Source organism: Plasmodium knowlesi, assembly GCF_000006355.2.
Source record: "Plasmodium knowlesi strain H genome assembly, chromosome: 11".
NCBI lineage: Eukaryota > Apicomplexa > Aconoidasida > Haemosporida > Plasmodiidae > Plasmodium > Plasmodium knowlesi.
Window position 1 is genome coordinate 543,532 of NC_011912.2, and position 23,863 is coordinate 567,394.

The window sequence follows — 23,863 nt, forward strand, 5'->3', positions numbered from 1 at the left end:
TAATTTCATGGTCTCCACACAACGGAAAAAATCGTTGCATTTGGTAAAACATCGAAGATTTGCGGTCAATCGGCTTAGGACTTCTCAAAAGTGATATGGATCAATGCAGCTAGGGCCTCTTGCTTTTATCGTTTTTTTTTTTCTCTCTCCCTTGCGCTATGGCCATTTTGGAGAATTGGATATCCCCATTTGTGCGCGAAAGTTGGAAAAAACAAATAGAGCTCCCCTTGGCGCGTATTCGTATATAATATATTTGTTCCGCTTAGTGGAAGTTTTTTTTTTTTTTTCAATTCTTCCACGTTATGTATGCATACATGGTAGAACCAAAAATGAGAACCAGAAGAAACAACATGTTTGTAATGGAAGGAGTTCGCACTTTGTTGGGGTCACTTTGGAGTTAAAATTATTTTTCTTTTTTTTTATGTTCCCTCATAAGGTTTCTTGCTTACCTACATTTAGCTTGCATTCCATTTTGCCTCCCAAAAAAAAAAAAAAAAAAAAAAAAAAGGTTGTAAAAAATTTACGGGAACTTTTGCTGCGCTTTCGCCCACCCGTAACCCCAAATGGTTAAATTTGCATCTTTTCAGGCAGCTTCTGTAGGTTTTTTTTTTTTTTTCTGTCCCCCCAGATGACAATTGAACACCGAGAAAAAAGAAAAAAAAATACTTGCTTTTTTCCCCCTTGCGGAAATTAAAAAAAAGAACGAAGCGTTGTTATTAAGTGAATAGATAAAATTGCGCTGCGTTTGCGTTTCCTACTTTTTTGAAATTTATTTGTTTTTATTTTTAAAAAAAATTGAACCTCCTCAATTAGTCCGTTGTATATCCTGTCAAGGGGAGAAGGTCATATCGTAAATTGTATTCCCCTATATTATGCAGCTTTAAAGAGGTACATTTTTTTTTTTTTTTTTTTTTCAAATTTGCTCATTGGTACGTGCTCCTTTGTATGTGCTACATAAAGTTTTCATGTTTGACAACATCTCCACTTTGCGCCTTTCCACTTTTTTCGCGCCTGCTCCAACATTTGTGTTCGAGCCAAGCAGCCGCACGTAAATGGCGCATAATTCAGCTTCCTAAGCGGTTGACAAGGTTTGAAGGATTAGGAAAAAGTGGAAGAGGTGGAGGTAGCCATCGGGGATGCATTCAAATTGGAAGGAACTTTTTTTAAATATTCCTATGACTGTTACTCTAGGGGGTATAATTATAAGCTAACATTATTAGCCGTTAACATCATCCACTGCTAACTCCTTCCGGACGGCTATCCCACGGGCGCAGCGAGTGGCACAAATAGGCTTACTTCCGTTCTGCAAATTATACTACAAAATTGAAGGAGTAATGAAAGTCATCAGTTAAAGTACCACCGCCTCCTCATCACTACTTGGGCCTATAGGATACGCCAAGTTCATGCAGTGTTGCCATTACGGGGAGAGCTCCTATATACAACGATCAAAGGGCCATTATTAGAAGTCTGGCAAAATAAGTGCAACCATCGCTAGCCTAAATTATTAGCTTGCGCTGCACATATTTTACCCTAAGGGATTTGCTCTTTAACCCCCCCCTGTATCCCTTGCACCATGCTGAGCAAACAGCTAAACGACCTGCGTGTCCAGAAGCAGGTCCAAGTGTTTGAAGATAAAAACATCGATAAGCTAACCAGGAATAAATATAGCCTATTTAGGAACGTGTACAAAAATGTGATCGTGTCCCCAGCGCATGCGGAATCCATAAAAAGTTGTCTGCGCAAGTTGGCAGGCATAAACAAATCGTTCGGGGCCTTTGAGAAATTGTTCTACCTGGAGGAGAGCGATGTGCTACATAGTTTTTACGACGCTCAAGAGGTGGAGAAGAATATTATCGGGGAGGAATATCCAAATGGGTATAGAGAAAATTACAAAACTGATACCAGTGTAGATACCCATGTGGATGACCAAATCTACCGAAAGCACCGAGAATTTCTGACGCAGGAAGAAGAAATCGTAATCCTGAAAAAAGTGAAATCATTTCTAAAGTTATGTTCCATTTATGCAAATAGAAAACATGTGAAAATCCTGATCGAATTTTTAATTTATAAGTACGAAATAAATGTGAAATGCAGCGAGGATATTTTGATGTGCATTTTACCTAACCTTTCCTTACCCCACATGAGGAATATTTTAGAGATTATTTATATAGAAAAAAGTTCCGCCTTTTTCTTCATAAATAATTACAAACACGAGGATCTGAAAAATGTAGACCAGTCCGTTTTTGTACATCACATAAAGAGGAACATATCGATATATAAAATTATGTTTGAGTATGTCGTTGAATTGATATATAGCAATGACCTTGCAACGGGAGACAGCTCTGCCAGGAGTGACGATGCCATCTCGGGGGAGATGTCCAACAGAGTGTCAATCCCGTATGTAAACTTCTTCATCTCAGTGACGGAAGATATTATCCACAGCTACATCGACATGCCTGTGGAGATAATCGAGTTTTACTGCAACGTATTGTTGGTACTGTTCAGAAAATGTGAAAAATCCTTCGAGGTGATGAAGTGCGCACACAGGAAGGGAGGAAAGGACGACTCTGTTACCCGGCACATGGCTCACTCTGTGGCCACACTTCAAATCCACTACTGCGTAGACTTTTTGGAAAAATTTTTGAAAACATTCGAAGATGCAATTGGCAAGTGCAAAACGGAGTTCAACTTTGAATTTTTGAAGAACAAAATTTTTTCCTTTTTTGAAACAGGGTTTTTATCAACATGGGAGGAAGAAGCAACACCCATGGGTGGAGGAGAAGAAGGAATCGCCAGTGAGGTATCCTCCCCCCATTCCAGATTTATGAATTCGTTACTTGTCCTTTTAAACGTAATTTACAAAAATGCACATCAGATATCTTTCGCCAGTTTCCTTAAGGAGGAACAGGTACGCACGGGGGCGACCCCACAACAGGAGAGAATAACATCGGAACACCAAATGGACGAGAAAGTCATCCAAGGCATAATCAATTTTGTGAAGGAAAACAAAAAAAACTGTTTTGACAGGAATATAAATGCAATCATACAGGATCACCGGGCTCTTCGAAATTTGTTGAGTCTCCTATACAAGCTTAACGGCACCTATGAAGTGACAGACAATTTAATAAAAATCGTGTTGATAAAGAGCTATTCTTTAAGACTTAATTGGTTTCCCCTAGAAGACATATTTTTGCAAACACTTAAAAGTAAAAAAAATTACGTTTTCAACATAATCGTCATAGTCAATTTTATATCCTTTTATATTTTCCTAATAAAATCAAGGGAGAACGAAATGGATGAGGGAATCTCCGACGCTTCGAAGCTGAAGAAAAATGTAGAACCGTTACGCACCAAGAAAGTTGTTGAAGCATTTCTTGGGAAGGTGTCCCATGGAAATTCTCTTCATCCTGAGATTGTAATACAAAGTGAACACTTGTATCACATTGTTAAATTTTTCTTGAAGGAAAATAATGACCTCTTTAGGAAAAAAATTATTTTATTCGAACTGTACAGCAAAATAGATGAGCGTTTGCTAAGGCTGATTAAGGGGGTTAACACCAAACTTCAACGCCTTCAAATTTTTAACGCTCTTGGTAATGAAAAAGAGGATTTTAACAACCCAGAAGTGGTGGAGCGGGCCATCAGGAGTGTCAAGTACATGTATGACCACCGAAGGGGGAGCGAAGCATCAGGGAAAGCGTCTGTAGACGAACCAACCGATTGTACAAATGGAGAACCCTCAGAGGAGGCGTCATTCTCCTTAGGAACGATAAAAAAAGGAAAGAATTTTTCAAAATCGAAAAGAAACATAGAATGCCTTTACGGGAAAATATTCTACCAGCTGAGGCAAAATAAAATCCAGTTGGTGGATTACATGAAGAAGTACGAAAAAGAACTAATCTATTTTTTCCCCTCCAAAAAGTACCTATACCGCATAATGTTTGACGCTTTCAATGAACTGAAGCATCGCAACTTTTGTGAAATAGACAATGAAAGGAACACCACCTTCCTGAAATTTTACTTAAAGTTGTTTCTGGTCAAATTGACCAAGCTGGAAATTAAAAATAAAATAAAATTGCAAAATGAGAAATTTTTTAAAAAATTTGTCAACGTGAATTTTGCCTTTTTTTTCATCCTTTATGACTATCTACAGAATAAGAACCTCTACCCGAACAATTCCTTCTTTTCGAGAAATATTTTATCTGGCAGTTACAAACTGGTGGAAGACTTCCTAAAATTACTAACAAGGGTGAAGGGTTTAGTCGTTGAGGCATACACATTTGAGGAATTCTTCCAAGCCGAAATGAAGGATCGCCGCTGTGAAAACATCAAAGGGGTGATAAAGCACAGCATGCCATTCAGGCCACTCATATTGTGCAGAATTGTGCGCTACTTGTCAGAAGAAATGGAAAACTCCATAGGGGAGTACACAGTTGGGAATATGATTGAAGGGGGAGAAGAGAAAGTTTGTCCGGTGGAAGGCAACTCTCCACCCGGAGAAGACTTAAAGCGCTTCTTCCGTATCATACTCAAATGTGTATTCAGATACCTGGAAGACGTCAGCTCAATTAAAGAAAAGTCAGGGAGCCACATCTACGGAAACATTGAAGAGTCGTTTCAAAAAACCATATTAAAATTTAGAAGGATAAATTCCTCAGTGACATTTTACCTGTACTGTAAATATTTGAACACATTTTTCCTGAGCGACTCATGCATCCAGTTTGTGCATAAAACCTTGGATCTCTTCTTCTGCATTTTCAAAATGGAAAAAACGAAGAAGCATATAAAAAATAAAAATATGCTGAAAACAATCATTGCAGAATTGTTTCGACTGAGAAATAGATTATATAAGAATTTAAATGTGAAGTCGTTTTATCAAACATTTCTCCTATCATTTATCGTGGCCATACTTCCCGACATATCAAATCCTTATCGGCATGTGAGTGTATTATATGATGCAAAAAGATATTCTAAAAATACCCCCCATTTAGTTGATTATTTTGTCATTAATAAACTGTTCGAAAGGGAGAAGGGGAAAAAATGCCAAGGGTTTTTTCATTTGTTGGAAGACAACCAGAAAGAAGGAGGCTTCCCCCATGTGCAGCACAATGGGGAGGAAAGTACGTCCAACCGTGGAAATCAAACTAACCAGATTATTTCATCACCTTTGAATGAGTATACCGTTAACTACACCTTTGCAAGTCGCAGAGGGAAATACAAACCGACAATGAACGATGAAGGTTATGAGAAAAGAAAATATTACTTGTTCATTTTTGCTTATTTAAGTAGGCCCTTTTTTGATACCTTTCTATCCAATTTCCATAACATCCAACTAAAAAAATTTTTATATGGGTATTTCTTGAAGGAAGATTTAATACTACCCTTTTTGAGAAAAATTATGGAAAGAAATTCATACCCATATAAAATTACAAAAATTTATGAGGTCATATTAGGCTCTAAATATGACTTGTCGCTGAAGAGGAGGCAACTATTTCTCTTACTTCATCTGGTCGATTTTTATGTGAACGCCTTGGAGAACGCGACTGTGAAAGGGGGCAGGAGGGGAGCCAGACAAAAAGGTGGGGAAATCCCAACGGAAAGAAGCGTCCCCAAGAGGAATGGTACCACGGGTGACCAGACTATTCGGACGAACCATTTAACTGATGAAAACAGCAGCGCAACCAAGACGACTGCATCCGCATACGTACCGGCTAAATTCCTGAAAAAAACGAATTCACAAAAATTCCAAATGAAGGGTAATTCAGACTTACAGACATTGAACATGAAGAAAAAAATAAAAAAAATTAAGTACAAAAATATAGTGAACGAACCAGGAGGGCAAGAAGCGGACAAAGCTTTCTTCCAAAATCTCAAGGGATTTTTTAAATACCATGAAAATTTGTTTACAAATTCATATTTCAAAAAAGAAGTAGAAATAAAAGCGATCTGCCAATATATAATACAGCATGTCTTAAATTTTAAGGACAAGTCTCTAACAATACAGTTGTTTTGTATTAAGAACTTTGCCACGAGCTGTCTCTTCAGCAAAGATTTGCAATCGTCCATTGAAAAATTAGAAGTAGCCAATTTGATGTTGTGTAGGAAATTGTTTGCCAAGAAAGAACATTACGATTACCAACCCATTTTGCTCATGTGCAAAAATGTGAGTAGTGTAAAGGAGAGGAACAAAATATTGCTGTTTATGGAGGAGCAGATGATACAGGTCGGTAGGGAAGAAGGCCCTTCTGCGAGTCACATGACCATCCTTAAAATTATAACTGCGTTGTCGGACGGAGGGGAAGGCGATAGAAGTGCCAGTGAAAGTGGAGAGGAACCCGTGGAAGACTACACACACATCCAATTTGTAGAAACCCACATTAGAATATTTAGAAAAATTGCCCAGTACGCACAAATAAACGACATCCTGTTTTTAAAGCTACTAAAATATTTAAGTAACATTTGCAGCCTTATATATGAAGTGCCCGAGCTGGTGTCGCAGCACTTTTCGTTGACTGGAAATAATTTCCTTTTCGATGTTGTTTCCTTTTTCGAAACAAATATTTTTTATCTGCGCGAAGACGTTACAGCTCATCTGAAACCCCTGGCGCATATTTTGGATAAAACGATTAAGAGGAAGATTTGGCTTTTTGTACAGGCTAAGAAAAGTGCCTCCTCTCCGGTTGAAGGGGAAAGAACGGGAGATATACTCGCAAATACTGATACACATGAAGGTTCACACAGTCGTAACCATAACGCAGAAGGAGCTGATCCCAGAGGGGACGCGCTACCCAACTTGACACTCCCACAGAATGAATCTACAAATGGTTACGGAGAGCAAGACATTGCAGAAGCCGAATTAGAGGAAGAAAGTTCAAATAAGAAAGAGCATAATAGAAGTGCAAGCCCCACCCGCAGGGTACCAACGTTGGAGATGAGCGTATCAGAAGACATGGACAGACACTATCACCTGCACACGTTTGCCTATATGTGCACATTTATAAACCGCATATTTAAGAACGAAATAAATTTAGAGCACTTTACGGTCATAGTGAACAATTTAATTTTCCTCTTCAATAAGAAATACACATCGTATGTTATAGCTATTTGCTTCGTAAACATAATAATAAAAATTAAGTTGGAAAAATTACACGCGTGTAAAAATTATCTTCTAGAAATTTGTTATGCTTACTTTACTAGCGATTTAGATTATTGCATTAATAACCACTTGTTGCTTCTTCTGGGGCTGTATCTCTGTCCACACAATCCTGACAAGGATGAATTGCTGGAGGGAGACAGTCCAGCTAAAACAACTGACTTGCAACATCAGTATGAAGATTTAAGCGCTATTTACCCAGAGTATGTGTTATCCAAATTGAAGTATTTCAAGCCTCATCTGAAGAAAGTTAAAAACAACCAAAATCTATGCCTCAAAATAATTTCCCTTATTTCTATAGTTAACACTCTCAACAGAAATGTAATAAAATCTATTTCGTATTTTATCTACATTTTGACCCTACAAAATTTTGTGCTTTGTTTTTGCTTCGCCAGAGATAAGGTCATTAACAGGAAGCTGAATATCCTCTTTAGGAAATTTTCCTTTCGAAACACCGATACATTTGTTTGGGCCTACGTATTGAACAACTTCAAAATGGAGGGCACCTCTAAGGAGAGAACTGCAATCGTTGAGAAATCTTCTAACGATACTAACCACAGAGGACACCAGTTCGAGGAGCTATTCTTGCTTAAATTTTTGCAGAACGTGAACAAGCTGAAGGATCATATGAAATTCGAGGAAGGTTACAAAAAGTTACTCCGATGTAGGGAGAAGCTAAACAACCAGAGGAGCGACGCCAACAACAGTGCAATAAAATCGGAGGAGCATTTTCTCTTTGATATTTTTAATGACTTGCTAAAAACGGAATCATATGGTGAAAACGAAATTAGTAGCATTATGAAAAAGAAGTTATTCCATTTTTATGAATATCTAATAAATAAAATGCTCACCGTAAATTGTGTAAAGTACCCAAACCTTTTCAAAGAAATGTCCATTTTCATAAACCAGAAATTGAATAACGGAACGGATGTAAAGCCAATATTTGAAGCTCTTATTTATTTTCTCTACACGAGGAAGAATGACAAGGCCATCGCGTCACTAAACCAAATGTACATTTATAACATGTTCAATAAGGCTCTATTCAAAATTCATGTGGATGAATATACCAAGATAATTATTATATCAAAGTTAAACGATATCTTGAAGACACTATTTGAGCAGTTGTACTTCGTCATAGGGAATGAGCGAAGGAACAGCTATAGCTCAGCGTTGCCAGATGAGGGCCCTTCCGATGACGCGGAGGAGGACATTCGCGGTAGAGATGACATGCTAATTAACAATGCCACTTCTAAGGAACCAATTTCTGGAACAACTAAAAAGAAAAGAACCTTCCTCAGTGAGATGGACATGATAAATGATGAATACAGGAAGTATTGTGAACGCATGGATCGCTTAAGCAAAGGTCCATTCAGTGATGAACTAATTGTAAATCCCCACAACCATAATGTTCCTCTCGACGTGGATAACCCTTCATATAAGGACCTGGCATACCTGTCTGATGCAGACTCGGTCGATTTGTACTGCAACCTGGGTGATGATAATGACAGGGATAACAACTCAGAGTGTGCAGAACAGCAGAGCGTAGACGAAACAACAAAATGGAGTGCCACCCAAATTGCGCACATAAAAAGTACAAACAAGTTGAAAGATCTAAATAGCATTTTCCTCCTGGACCTTAACCCCCTGAACACAATAGTCAAGTGTATATCGTCGGTACTGCTTAACTTCCCACTTTTCACGAAAAAGCAATTAATTGAATTATTCAGAATTTTATTTTTAAAAAATAAGCATTACATCCTAATCAATGAGAAGAATGTCCTACAAAATAATTTGTACAATTTGAACAAAGAAAACAAAATGAAGCATATTGGAAAAGTAATGATGAACCCCTTGAAGAAGCTAAACATGTATCACTTATTTTTTATATTTTCAAATAACCACTTGGAACTTTGCCTAAAGCATTTAATGAGATACTTCAAGAAGAACTTCCTCCATTTGGCGAATAGGGGGAAAAAGACCTACAGATACAACGAATCCGTCGTTTTGAACAACGCTCTATTTGTTTATCAACATTTGGTGATTTTTCAAAACAGCTTAGCTACCTCTAATAAGGGAAGCTTCGATTTAGGGTTGAAACTCCTTTTCTGTATTATAAAAGCTCATATCAACAATTGTGTGAACTATGTGACCACTCTGGTTAGAAAATGGGGAGATAAAATAGGAAAGAATAACGGGGGGGATTTCTTCACCTATTACAGTGGCCACTCCGATGCAGATAGCGCGATAAGTGAGCTAACCGTGGATCTACGTATTGAGGAGGAGAACATTGTGAAGTCTTTAGTGTACACCTCGACCAAAATGAAATTGTCTTCCTTGGGAAACCTCTTTGATAAACTCCTAGTATTATTCGAGCAACCAAATTTTGAATCCAATCCAAATTGCCTCCTGGATAACTACAAAACTGTATACGAGAGGAGAATATATTTCCTCTACTTTTACAGACTTTATCAAAATTTTGGTTCCGTATTGAGTGAGAAGAATAAGTATCTTTTCGACCTTCTGAACAATATCAAATTTGTTTTACTTGCTTGTCATCGAAATTGTTGCCAGTCGGATTCCTCCTCTACTGGGGGAGTTATCACGGAAGATGCTGCTAACCCTGTATGCGAAGCTACCCATGAGAAGGAAGATTTCAAAGAGGACCCTAATTACAACATCGAATATACTACCATCACCGAGGGAACGAAACGAAGGAAGGTAAAGAAAGGGGCCATCAGAAGCACTTGGTATTGGTTCGACCTGGGTTATTGCACTCTCCTATGTCTGTATGAAATTCTGAAAAATGAAAAAAAAAATCAAAAAAATTTCACCCCCATATATTACCAAACCTGTTTCGATTATGTTATAAATTGTTTCGATATTTTCGCATACCTTCCAAGATTACACGCAAACGATAACTTTAAAAACTGCATCAACGAAGACGTAATACGATATAGCGAACACTTGGACAACAAAATGGTTTCTATTGCCCTGTTTGATATTTTAAAGCTAATCCTCTTTGAGCTCTACTCCTTATATATAAATGACCCAGAAAAAATACAAATAATGACCATGAGACTTTCCTTAAAAAATGAAAATAACAACACGAGCTCGAATGTCACCCTGTGCATAATACTAACCTTGAAATATATTTACGATACTATTGGATATAAGGAATTGTTGTTCGCCGTGACAGATTTGTATCAACTATTTTCAGAACTGAATGATCATCCTGATGACGAAATTGAATTTGTCACGAAGGAGTGGTTCGCTTCGATAAGTAAATTCTCTGCTGAGGCGTGACCCATGAGGATATACACTTTTTTTTTTTTTTTTTTTTTTTTCCTGAACAAAATGCATTTTACGCACACCTCAAAAAATTGTTTCCTCTCACTCATCTGCATAGTTGTTATACCTACCGTGCACCTATTCACTCATGTTGTGAGTGTGTGAATATGTATCTAATAATACTAAACTTTTCCCTTCACCTGCGGACCAAAAGAACATATTTCTATAGTAAACTTGAAATGATAATACCCCCTCTGCAACATCGCTTCACCAGATTAACACAGTTGTATGTGATAGGGAATGAACACATTTTTAAGTCAACATGTATGCTTTCATCACCCTTTATAGAAAGATTTTGCGATGTTCGGAAAAGCGCCTTTTAAAGGGACATTTTAAAATTCCCGTATATCTGTCTGAGCATTTAAACTGTCCTCAGCATGTTTTGTCCACCCTTTGTGGAAGGCGCAAGTGTGTTTTCCCTTAGCCGAAGTGCACACCAGAAAAAGGGCAAAATTAAAGAACCAAAAGGTGACAAAGAAAAAAAAAAAAAAAAACGGAAAAGACCAGAGCTATACTGGTTCATTCGCATTTGTGGGAAAGGTCTCTATCTCCCCCCCCCTGTTTACACTTCCTAATGCATTTTTTCCCATTGGTGCATCATTTCACCATTTTTACGTCTTCACGAATGGAATACCGTTGTGCGTTTGTTACTGAACGTTTACCCACTGTACATATGTTCAGCATCTACGTGGCGCCAATACAATATATAAATGTGTCATTTTTTTTTTTTTTCTTTGGGGTGGCCTTTACCTACCCAATATTAGTAGCACAATTTACATTCTCTGGTTACACCCATGCTGATATAAAATTCTTCTGAACTGTAAAATTTATAGTGCCAATAAATAAAATGGAGTTACACAAAAATATTAACACTTTCTATTTGAAAAATGTGCTCCGTTCACACCATAAATGATGGGAAGAAAAAAAAATAAAATAAAAAAACTGCCTCAGCATATGAGAGGGTTTCCTCCGTTGGCGATTAAAATTGAAAATATTACATTACAACATCTCCTCTTTTTTGATATGAAAAAATGAAAATAACCAAAATTCCCCTCAATTTTTTTATCCCCCAATTTTGGCAATTTACTAATGTCACCTTGTTAAGAATAACTTACTGAGGAGGCATCACCAATTAGCGTTAGTTCTGTTTTTATTTGATTTGTTTTATTTTTCTATTTTTTTTTTTTTTTTTTTTTTTTTTTTCGTTATGGTCCCTTGCCATAAAGTTTATGATAAAACTCTCACTACTAGAAGCGGACTTCTTTTTCTGTAAAAATGGGAATTCTGGAGGTAAGCTACGTGAGGGCTGTTTTTTCATTTTTCTATGCGTTCCCCATTTGTACACCCGTAATGGCTTACTTTTTTTTCTTAGAAAATCAAAGAGATAGAGGCCGAGATGGCCAGGACCCAGAAGAACAAGGCGACTGAGGTAAGGGGTATCAGCACTAGGTGTTTCACATTGATGGATGGTATCCTCTGTCCTTCATCTTTTGTGTCCTACTGTGTATACCCCCTGTAATCCTTTTTCGCGTCCCTAATCATATAACCGTGTCTGATTACCTCACATGTGCATCCTTTTTTTTTTTTAGTATCACTTGGGTCAACTGAAAGCTAAGCTAGCCAAATATAGGTATATGGATGCGGAGATGGGATCCCCATTTCTGTCTGAACAACAGAAGGAGACCGAAACCATCAACATGACACCTAATCGTTTTGATGTGAATACACACCGCAGCAGTGCTGCATGATGCTGCCCTGTTATGCGGCCATGTCAGCACAGACCCAACTGAGAGCCCCAATTTAAAACACCTTTATTGGAACCACCCTATACTTTAGGTCACAGCTGCTGGAATCCCCCAAAGGAGGGAAGAAAGGGGAAGGATTCGACGTGCAACGGTTAAAATTATGAGAAAGAAATAAGCAAAGGAAAAGAAAAGAATAATAATAAATAATAAATAAATAAAATAACAATAGCATAACGAATGAATACATATAGCCTAAAGCAATGCGCGCATGCTTTAAGTCACTATCCACCCCATTTTTCAATTTTAGACAAGGCGATGCGAGAATATGCCTAATTGGATTTCCCTCAGTCGGAAAGTCGACGCTATTATCAAAAATAACCAGCACCACGTCGGAGATAGCCGACTATGAGTTTACCACCTTGACGTGCAAACCAGGTGTGATTCGTAAAAATGTTCTCTCATAGTAGAGGGAAGTGTGCTTATTAGATTGGTAAAAGGATATGTGTTAACCACTAGGATGAGTAACCACTCACTACTGCTACAATCATGAGTACTACAATTTTTCTCGTAGGAATAATAAGTTACAAGGATTCAAAAATTCAATTGCTCGATCTGCCTGGGATCATTCAAGGGGCTTCAGAGGGCCGTGGGCGAGGGAGACAAGTGCGTATAGGGAACTACACACATATACATATATGTACATACGTGCTTATGATCATGCAATGGAAAGGAGGCACGTCATATCGGCACATACCGCGGGTAAAATGTTCTATTTTGAATTCTCCGTTTTTTTCTTTTTTTCCCTCCTCCAGGTTATAGCTGTTGCCAAGTCCTGCGACATGATTATGATGATACTAGACGCAACGAGGGATAATAGTCAAAAAATAAAATTAGAAAAGTAACTTTCTTTTTTTTTTTTTTTTTTTACAACCATGCCTAAGTAGTTTGTGATATATCTATGGGCAAATTAACATTGTTTGTCCACCACCCCCATTTCTCTTATCCAGCGAACTTAAAACTGTCGGTATACGAATAAACCAAGAACCGCAGAGAGTAAGAGAAAATAAAAAGGAGAAAGAAAAAAAAAAAAATTGGCCAAACTGATAGAGCATTTTTCCTCATTCTGCTGTATGCCTCTGCTTATTATGACATGTATCATTTTAGGAAACTATTTCAATTTTATCGTTTGATTAATTTTTCATTTTTTTCAGATCACATTGACAAGGAAGAAGACCGGTGGAGTTGTTATAAATAGCACAGTCCCGTTAACAAAGGTGAGCTATCTTAATAGGTCTTCCCTCAACCTGTTCACATATTTACAACGAAGAATGATGGGGTGTATATGTTGACCCCCCATTTTGGGTAATCCCATTTTAATAACCCTCGCCTTTTCCCCTTCTCTCAGCTGGACAACAAGCTTATAATGAGCATCCTTCACCAGTACAAAATACATAACTGCAATTTGCTCTTCAATGAGGATGCAACGGTAGGAAGTGCACTTCTGCAGATTGCGCACAAATGCAAACATTCGTAATGCATCATTAAATCTATTTCATTTTTTTTTTTTTTTATAACACACAGGTTGACGATCTCATTGATATTATTGAGGGAAACAGAAAGTACATTAAGTGTATTTATGTGTACAACAAAATTGATATGCTTCCCTTGGACGAAATTAACGCCATCGCCTCAGGGTAGGGGATGAGGAAGGGAGAAATGCTTCCCCGTTAAATACGTATATGTGTGCATACTCCTTTCTGCGTGACGAAGGGCCAATTCCTGTGTAGAGGCGTACACATACAAACAGGTGCATACCTATCTGTCTGCACATTTTACATTCCCGTGCCGACTACGACCTCTTTTCTTCGCAGCGAGAACACGGTGGTGATAAGTAGCAGCAAGTCGTGGAATTTGGACGTGCTAAAGGAGTACATATTTCAAAAATTGGAAATTATTCGCGTGTACACCAAAGTGCGCAAGGAAAAACCTGACTTTACGAATCCAATTACGTTAACTAGGCAAAGGGGTGAGACCCTACGCGGGGAAAACATAAAAAAATAGTTCCACCAATCGGTGTTGCGTCTAAACGATGTCGGCCAAGTGCCGTAGACGATGATAAAATTCGTGCATTCCCATTTGCCATTTTTTTTATTGCTATTTCTACAGGGAGCCAAACTGTGGAGGCTGTTCTTAACCAAATTCATAAGGTAATTCGGCAGCGTTGATAATTGTACCCGTTAAGTTCCCCCCATTTTATGACATATGCCAACGCTGATAAATAACGGTGATATTTTCCCTTTTTTTTTTTTTCTTAGGACATGATTAAGGATTTTAAATTTGCACTCGTTTGGGGAAGAAGTACAAAGCACAATCCGCAAAGAGTAGACTTACGTACGTCAAAAATTAATTTGTGCACGATTTCTCCCCCAGTTACATTTATCTGGCGGTTCATGTTTTTGTGCTCAGACCGCGCATAAATAGATGTCTGCTGATATTTGAACATTTGTCCATTTGTACGTTTCCTCACTTTTTTTTTTTTTTTTTTTTTTTTTTTAAATCAGATCACAAGCTAGCCGATGAGGACGTCATTCAGATTGCAAAGAATGGCTAGCTGGAGAAAAAAAAAAAGGAAGCTCCATGTACAAACGTTCAAACAGACGAACAATTTTTTCTTTTTTAAACCACTATTTTGTGCTATTCTTTCCATGCCACTGTAATGAATTTCACATAATGAACATTTGATGTTTTTTTTTTTTTTTTTTTGAACCCCCCATTTGCATATGTATCTCCATTTATATTGCACTTCCTGTAAGTTTACATTTATAACTGCTCAGGTGTGCTCCTGTGTACTGTATGTACATACAGTATAGGTTCCCTGCCTGATGACCACCACTACTTTTTACTTTATACCTTTTCCACTTTATGCAACTAATCCCTCTTATGTGTTGCTCAAAGGAAGGGTTAATTTTCTCTTTTTTATTAAAAATTTGAACAAAAGTTTTGCTGAAGTTTTTTAATATACGTTAAAAATGGTGAGGAAAAAATGGGTAATGGAAAAAGCTACGGCGTTCGCATGTATAAGCGCGGGAGTGTATATTTGTATATCTATCTAGAGGCAGTTGCTTTCGCCCATTTCTTCTGGCTTATTTCTTCACGGTGTTGCTCATTTTGTTCTGATTTTGCCGTTTACTCACATGCACTCCGCATGTCTCGTTTGGCTAAGTCTATGCAATCAGTGCGCTAGCCGTACTGGACTGGTACTTCCAGTTGGATGGCAACAACTTTTTTCTTTTGTAGTATCGCGAAATTCTGTGAATTTTAGATTCAGTTAAAATTAATCTGAATTTACAATCCTTATCCTTTTTGTTTTTTTCAAGATGCTTTCTCATGGATACGGCCTTCTTTATTAAAAAGTACAAATCCTCTGGAATGGTTGTGGCAACTCCATGGGCTCTTAATATTCTGAGGATTTTATTTCCTGTAACGGCCTTTACTTGGGGAATTCCATAATTGTCTCTTAATGTAGCACCAATTTGGGATGGCGTTTGTCCTTTCTTGGCCAATTTAATTATCGCATCTTCAATTTCAGATGGCTTCTGTTTCAACCAACTTGGTTGTTTCCTTTTGTATGGAATGGTGGAGCTGGAAATACCTTTTCCCTTACCGTACATGCGACCCATTGTGTTTGGCTGTTAAAGAAAGTGGGGGTGTAAATGGAATGTTAACATATAGTAGGTAAAATATATATGTATACCATCATAAATGACCATATCGACACGTTCGCTCTGCCGCGCGCGTTGGTTGATTTGTTTATTTCTCTACAGTGCTCTCAGTACTCCCTTCAATTAACTTTACAAAGGTTAAAAAAAAAAAAAAAAAAATACGACAACGGGCAGCACAGTTATGGGTACTTTGGTGGAAATGTATTCTTTATATAAACACAAATAGTACATAACTCTGCTTTCCCTCTAAATTATATACGCTTAGGCCGCTCAACTATTAAGCATACATTCACGAAGTTCATGTGGCCCACAGTTTCGCATTAATGTGCTGTAAGATATTATACTATGTAGATGACTATGTAACATAGGTACGCACGCAAGTATGGTGCTATGTTAGGCTGTCGCTTTTTTAATCACATTTCTCACTTACCTTAATAATTCGAAAGCTTGTAAATGATGAGTTTGGTTTATTATAAGTGAACGCACGTAAAAATGCCTTGTTACTCCTCTTTTGGGATTGCGAAATGTTCACAGCTTTGTTTTTTCAACTACTAATTTGAAGAAAAGTAAAAATCCTTCCGTTGCGCAGATATATTTTTTTCTTTTACGTTTTATTGAAAAATGAACAAACTGGTTCTCATACGTAACGCATACGTTCCTTTTTTTTTTTTTTTTTTTTTTTTTTTACTTTCCGTAATAATTTTTCTTTATAAATTTTTGTTATTCCCTAAAATTAAACACTCCCTTGCGAGGAATAATGAACAAAGTGTTTTTTTATTTTTACCCCGTACATACATCATATATATCTCGTGCGTAATTAGCTGTGGAAACTCCGTGCTTGCTTTTCCAAAAGTTGCGCCATTTAACGCACGCGGCTGTTGCCAAAAGGGTTTATACCCGAGCCTCTGTAATAGTGGGGTCACTTATGATTGTATGTCGCTATCCGCGACATGTATAATAACTTAAATAATCATTTTTGCTCATTTTATGCGCATAATTCTCCCTGGGTATATTTTTTACCGTGTGCCGGTACCCCCCGTTGCTCTTTCTCCTAAGAGTAGGGCTTAAGTCTCGACGACAAACGCGGGGGCTGCATGTTGGAACGTGGCGCTACGCTTATATTTTTTCTTTTTATTTTTTCGCCCCCAGCGGGGTGACCTAGGGGTACGGATATATATGCCCTTAACGCTTTAATTCGAACATGGCGATATGCCGGCAAAGAGAAGAAAACATTTTATATGCTTTTCTCATCCCTGCTAAATTGAAACTTTTTTTTTTTTCCTTTATATAACCCATTTACGCAAAAAAGGAACAATAGTCCTCACGGGCACGGGGAAAGAGGAACAGATCACCAGTGCGTTGTTCGCGCGCTTACATGTGATAACTTCATTTTATTAATAAAAAATATATCTGCGCGCGATCTGTATTTAAGCTCATTGTACTACAAAGGAGCAAATTCCCAAAGTGCGCAAAAAAAAAAAAAAAAAGGTGGTGGGAATGAACACAAAAAGGTTGAATATATTATCCTGTAGGCAGTATTGTACGTATTTCATTTTACTAAACCAAAGAAGGAAGTAGTCCCTCCAACAATTTCTTTCTTTTTTTTTGGGGGGCCTAATTTTCTCTGTATGACAAATTTATTATTAAAACACGATATATTTGTTTTCTTTTGGACAATTCCCTTTTTCTTTTTTCTTTTTAAGAATAGCACGCGGTGTGTTACCAACGAAGGAAAAAAAAACAAAAGAAAAGAATAAAGAAGGAAAAGGAAAAGAAAAAGGAAAAGGAATAGAAAAGGAAAGAAAAGGAAAGAAAAGGAAAGAAAAGGAAAGAAAAGGAAAGAAAAGGAAAGAAAAGGAAAGAAAAGGAAAGAAAAGGAAAGAAAAGAGAAGAGAAGGGAAGAAAAGATAAAGAAGGAAAAGGAATAAAAAGAAAAGGAAAAGAAAAAGAAAAAAAAAAGAAAAAAAGAATAAAGAAGGAAAAGGAATAAAAAGAAAAGGAAAGAAAAGAAAAGGAATAAAAAGGAAAGGGAAGGAAATGGAAAAAAGAAAACTAAAGAGTGAAGGAATATTACGTAGCATAATAACGTATATTTCCTGATCTTCTATTATTTGTTGCCCGTGTTCTTCTGGGTGGTGATGGTCGACGTCGTCCTCCATCATCATCATTATAGATGGTAGAAATATCGGTGGACGAGCCACCACCACCACCCAGGGTGGTGGAACCGTCGTCTCCTAGTGTAGAATAATCATTCCCTGTGAGTGTGTCATCAAAGTGTTGATGTCGAATAGTAGATCTTCCCCGTCTTCTATTCCTATTACTTCCACCAAAGAGGGAGTTTTTTATTCCATCAAATAGATCAGTATACTGAAAAAAAAAAAAAAAAAAAAAAAAAAAAAGGGAAGGACATGTACACATATACATATGTATATATATGTATATATATGTAAATGTATATATATGTATATATGCATGTATATATATGTATGTATATGTACATATATATATAGATGTGGTGTGTATATATATACGTATGTATGTGTATATGTATATATATGTACAGATGTATATATGTGTATATATGTATGTATATTATAATGTAATTACTTTGTATAAAAAGAAACCGATGGTTGGTAATGCTAAAGTGAACAGTGTTCCGAAAATGGGACCCGCAACAGTGGGACCCCCTTCGTTTTGTGGAACCGCGTTAACTACCTTAAGTTCTCTTGTATGTGTTACAGTTCTTCCCAAATCCCGTTGATTTGCTGATCCTTGACATTTCTTATCTAAGAGTTCCTGAGGTTTGTTCTGTCCATATTTTTCCATAAACCCATTACACTTATCAGTCTCCGCAGGAGGTTTCTCCCCCTTACACTGCCCACTTACAGTATTATAAGCTGTTTGAGCGGCTTTCAGATATTCGTCTAATTTCGTAGTACTGCAGAGGTCAGTACCCCCTTGGTTCGTTTCTATAGTTTGGTAGTCCCTATAAAATTCATATACTTTCTTCTCCCACATGAAATTGTTCCTGTCGATTCTGCTCAGCACAACATCACAGTTACTGCTAATGCCAGGTAATTTATTTAATTCGTCCCGAACGGCTTCCATCAAATTCCAGAATTCCCCCTCATTGCTTGTACTGCTATATATTGAATCTCCAAACCAGTAGTACAGAAAGCCACATCGATGTTCTTTTGATAAAGTACCCTCATTATCCTTACTTGCATAGCACCACTTCTCCTTAAGGGTGCTAATATAATCGTCATCCTTATCATGTACTCTTAATGCCGCCTCCACCTCGGAAGTGAAACTACTATCGCCATTACAGAGGTTTTGGGTATTATTAAGTTTATTGTATGCTATTGTGGAAGGTAAGCTTCCTAATATTGGGTCCTACAGGACAAATAGAATAATTAGTAAAAATATATATATGCTCCTATATGTGGTATACCCTCTCCCACTCAAATCATTATACCATGAAATAAATTACTACATGTGCACATTCTAATTCATTCCACGTGTGCGTGAAAAACACAAACAGAAAAGAAAAAAGGAGGGGAAAGCAAAATACCCCTTGCCGATCGTCGTAGTCCACCATGATGATTGTGCACGCCTGCTTGTATACTTGTGTTCCCTTCTCCTTCTTCTGTTCTATGTGAGTCAAATATTTTTACACTGAAGGATATCTATATATGTTTTTTTACGTAGAGTATAAATATATATCTACGAAGAAAATATTTCGTCCCTCCCTGCCTGGTTCCGTTTTTGCAGTGATTATGATGGAAGGAACAGGAATATCAAAGGTTCTCTTCATTCCCAGCCCTCACCGTTGGCAAACATTACACACTGCGGAAATTTCTCATTAACTACATTGTTCTATACATGTACATCATCATCATCATATATATATGCATGTAACTAAAATAAATAAATAGGGAAGAAGTTAAATGGAGATCAGTAGAATAAAGTTAGTAAGCGCAGGAAAAAAATTATTATATATTTCCTTATGTTCTATATAATTAGATTATATTCGATAATTCGAAGATTGTGTAATGATTCACAACATTCTGCTTTCAGATGTATAATAATATGTTCTACTTCGATAAATTAGGAACTTCTATATGCATACATTAATTTTTCTCTATACCTTATTCGAAGGGAAAAAATAACATCTCCTAATGTATATATATTGTAGAGTTAATTCATGCGAAAAATAGTTTTTCTCTCCATACATGAATATATATTCATAACTTTAAAGTTCAAAAAGGTATATATTATGGGAAAATTTACAAAAAACGAATATAATATTCAACATAGTATTCATCATGTATAGGGGAAAATGCAGTGTATTTCCTTCTTCACATATATTTATTTCCTTCAGCTACTCTTCCTTCTTACCATGGCTCCGAAAAAAATTCTCCCCCACTTCCCCTTACTAAAATACTACACAACAGCTGCATCATATTGAAGTAGAGATAAATTATACATCAACCACGTTATGCATTCTTTTTCATTACTTCAATGCTATTAAATATTACTCTAAACTAATTCTTAAAGCATCCTCCGCTTCCATTCCACTACATTTCTTGTTACATTGAATTAAAATATGGAAAATCAGAGTTTAGGGTTCAGACAATAGGGCGCAGGGATTATTCATTATATTCCTAAGGTTTAGCATAAAGGGTTTATGCTTCAGGGTTCAGGGTTTAGGTTTCAGGGTTCAGGGTTTAGGGTTTAGGGTTCCGCGTTTAGGGTTAAGGTTTTCGGGTTCAGGTTTAGGGTTTAGGGTTCCGGGTATAGGGTTTAAGGTTTTAGGGTTCATGGGTTTAGGGTATAGGGTTTAGGGTTCAGGGTTCACGTTTTAGGTTTTAGTGTTGAGGGTTTAGGGTTTAGGGTTTAGGTTTTAGTGTTGAGGGTTTAGGGTTCAGGGTTTAGGGTTCAGGGTTCCGGGTTCAGGGTTTAGAGTTCAGGGGTTTAGGATTCAGGGGTTTAGGGTTCAGGGTTTATGGTTTCAGGGTTTATGGTTTCAGGGTTTATGGTTTCAGGGTTTCAGGGTTCAGGGTTCTTAGGGTTTAGGTTTAGAATTTAGGGTTTAGGGTTTAGGTTTTAGGGTTCAGGGTTTAGGGTTCACAGATTTAGGTTTAGAGTTCACAGTTTTAGGTTTAGGGTTCAGGGTTTAGGATTCAGGGTTTAGGTTTAGGGGTTAGGGTTCAGGGTTTAGGGTTCAGGGTTCAGGGTTTAGGTTTAGGGTTCAGGTTTTAGGATTTTGGGGTTTAGGGTTTAGGGTTTAGGGTTCAGCGTTTAGGGTTCAGGGTTCAGTGTTTAGGGTTTAATGTTCAGGATTTAGAGTTCAGGGTTTAGGTTTTAGGGTTTAGGGTTCAGGGTTTAGGGTTTAGGGTTCAGGGTTTAGGGTTTATGGTTTAAGGTTTAGGGTTCAGGGTTTAGGGTTCAGGGTTTAGGGTTCAGGGTTTAGGGTTCAGGGTTTAGGGTTCAGGGTTTAGGGTTCAGGGTTTAGGGTTCAGGGTTTAGGGTTCAGGGTTTAGGGTTCAGGGTTTAGGGTTCAGGGTTTAGGGTTCAGGGTTTAGGGTTCAGGGTTTAGGGTTCAGGGTTTAGGGTTCAGGGTTTAGGGTTCAGGGTTTAGGGTTCAGGGTTTAGGGTTCAGGGTTTAGGGTTCAGGGTTTAGGGTTCAGGGTTTAGGGTTCAGGGTTTAGGGTTCAGGGTTTAGGGTTCAGGGTTTAGGGTTCAGGGTTCAGAGTTATAGGATTTAATGTTTAGGGTTCAGGGTTCAGAGTTATAGGATTTAATGTTTAGGGTTCTGGGTTTAGGGTTTAGGGTTTAGGGTTCAGGGTTTAGGGTTTAGGGTTTAGGGTTCAGGGTTCAGGGTTTAGGGTTTAGGTTTTAGGGTTTAGGGTTTTTGGGTTCAGGGTTCAAGGTTCAGGGTTTAGGGTTCAAGGGTTTAGGGTTAAATGTTTAGGGTTTAGGTTTTATGGTTTAGGTTTTATGGTTTAGGGTTTAGGTTTTATGGTTTAGGGTTTAGGTTTTATGGTTTAGGGTTTAGGTTTTATGGTTTAGGGTTTATGGTTCCCGAGTTTAGGGTTTACGGTTCAGGCTTTAGAGTTCAGGGTTTAGGGTTTAGGGTTTAGGGATTCCGTTTTATGGGTACAAGGGTATGTTTTTAAGGGTATAGGAATAAGGTTTTCAGGCCCATAGGAACAAGGTTCCGGGTTTAGAACTTATGTTTCTGGGTATAGGAATAAAGGTTTTGAGTTTTAGTAGTAAGGTTTTAAGGGTGTTAGTGTCTGATTCCGGGTTTAGGTGTAAGGTTTCAGGGTTGTTATACATCAGATTCCGTGTTTAGGAGGAAGGTTGTTGGGGTGGTGGAATAAGGTTTTAGGGTTATAAAAGTAAAGGTTCTTGGGGTATTAGAATAAGGTTTTAGGAGTGTTCGAAGTAAGATTCCGGGTTAAGGAATAAGGTTGTAGTAGTATTAGAATAAGGTTGTGGGGGTGTTGGAATGAAGGTTGTAGGGGTGTTATAATAAGGTTTTAGGGTATAGGAAGAATGTTGTGGGGGGGGATTAAAATAAGGTTGTAAGGGTGTTAGAATAAGGTTCGGGGGTTAACTTTAGTTGAGTAAGGGGGAAGGGAAAAGCTCCTCGCAGACAGGGTCCGGATACTACACCCAACGGATGGTCGGAACCGGATAGCAGGAGGTTTTAGGGTATAGGAAGAATGTTGTGGGGGGGGATTAAAATAAGGTTGTAAGGGTGTTAGAATAAGGTTCGGGGGTTAACTTTAGTTGAGTAAGGGGGAAGGGAAAAGCTCCTCGCAGACAGGGTCCGGATACTACACCCAACGGATGGTCGGAACCGGATAGCAGGGAAGCATCCCAGCATCCCTCCCGGGAAGGGTAGGTAAAACTCCTCGAGGACAAGGATCGGATACGACACAAGCACCGGATACTACACACCAAAAACCGGAAACTAAACACCACAACCCGACATAAGGAACAGGAGGAAAAAAAAAAAAAAAAAACATTCTTATTTTTTTTTTAAGAACACACATTCTTTCTTTTCTCCCTTTTTTTTTTAATTTTTTTTTTTTTATTTATTTCTTTTTTTCCTTAAATTATGTTTCCATCTTTGCGAAAAGTTGCCCCCAATAGGTGTTATATCTTGTTCTCGTAAAAAAAATGTATGGAACATCCGCGCGCGAGCGCTCGCGCTCCCCAGCGCGGACACTATATTACGATTTCCGCGAAAAAAAACTGTGGACGAACGCTAGAACATTCATATAATTAGAACATTATTAAAAAAAAAATAAAAAAAAAAAAAAGAGAAGAAATAAGAAATTCTCGTTTTGTTTGTAACTTTCTTTTTTTTTTTTTTTTTTTTTCCTCTATAGGCTCTCATATTCATTATACATTGAACATATGAGCACAGACAAAGGAAAAACAACAAAAAAAAAAAAAAAAAAAGGACAAAAAAAAAAAAGTTTAAATAAGAAGTAAAATGAATATCCTAACACATTATATGTGTATATCACATAGAAAAAAAAAAAAAGACAAAAAGGGGTATGAAACCAATATTTCTTTTTTCCAAAACATTTTACACTCCAAACATATATATTTTTCCTTTATCACGAGACTACGTCAAAATTATTTGTGTGTGCGTGTGTCTGTGTCTGTTCTATATAATGAAATAATCTTAATATAACACATTATCAAGGAAGGTTTTCATCCATTTCACACTTCTCAAAAGAATGTCTTTATTCTCAAAGAGTGAAACTTTTAATTTATATCTTTAACCTTAAACAATAAGCCTATACCGTTAACCCTAAACCCTAAACCGTGAATCCTAAGCTGTGAACCCTAAACCGTGAATCCTAAACTGTAAA

General features: G+C 37.4%; 4 protein-coding genes across 4 annotated transcripts; 2 read left to right on the forward strand and 2 right to left on the reverse strand.

Annotated features, from left to right (window-relative positions):
* Positions 1-1,573: 1,573 nt before the first annotated feature.
* Positions 1,574-10,456, forward strand: PKNH_1112300 (conserved Plasmodium protein, unknown function; the record flags this gene model as incomplete). Its single annotated transcript, XM_002261264.1, has 1 exon — positions 1,574-10,456. The coding sequence occupies one exon, from the start codon at positions 1,574-1,576 to the stop codon at positions 10,454-10,456; it is 8,883 nt and encodes a 2,960-aa protein (XP_002261300.1).
* Positions 10,457-11,776: 1,320 nt separating this feature from the next.
* PKNH_1112400 (GTP-binding protein, putative) lies at positions 11,777-14,857 on the forward strand (the record flags this gene model as incomplete). The annotated part of the gene is made up of 15 exons (XM_002261265.1): positions 11,777-11,791; positions 11,874-11,930; positions 12,091-12,131; positions 12,338-12,397; positions 12,554-12,681; positions 12,818-12,909; positions 13,059-13,144; positions 13,254-13,299; positions 13,458-13,520; positions 13,652-13,732; positions 13,828-13,940; positions 14,118-14,272; positions 14,413-14,453; positions 14,562-14,637; positions 14,808-14,857. The coding sequence occupies 15 exons, from the start codon at positions 11,777-11,779 to the stop codon at positions 14,855-14,857; spliced, it is 1,104 nt and encodes a 367-aa protein (XP_002261301.1).
* A 613-nt stretch (positions 14,858-15,470) lies between these two features.
* On the reverse strand, positions 15,471-15,926 carry PKNH_1112500 (40S ribosomal protein S15, putative; the record flags this gene model as incomplete). The annotated part of the gene is made up of 1 exon (XM_002261266.1): positions 15,471-15,926. The coding sequence occupies one exon, from the start codon at positions 15,924-15,926 to the stop codon at positions 15,471-15,473; it is 456 nt and encodes a 151-aa protein (XP_002261302.1).
* A 2,112-nt stretch (positions 15,927-18,038) lies between these two features.
* Positions 18,039-19,566, reverse strand: PKNH_1112600 (KIR protein; the record flags this gene model as incomplete). The annotated part of the gene is made up of 3 exons (XM_002261267.1): positions 18,039-18,335; positions 18,576-19,361; positions 19,540-19,566. 3 exons carry the CDS (start codon positions 19,564-19,566, stop codon positions 18,039-18,041), a joined length of 1,110 nt encoding a protein of 369 aa, XP_002261303.1.
* Positions 19,567-23,863: the final 4,297 nt, after the last annotated feature.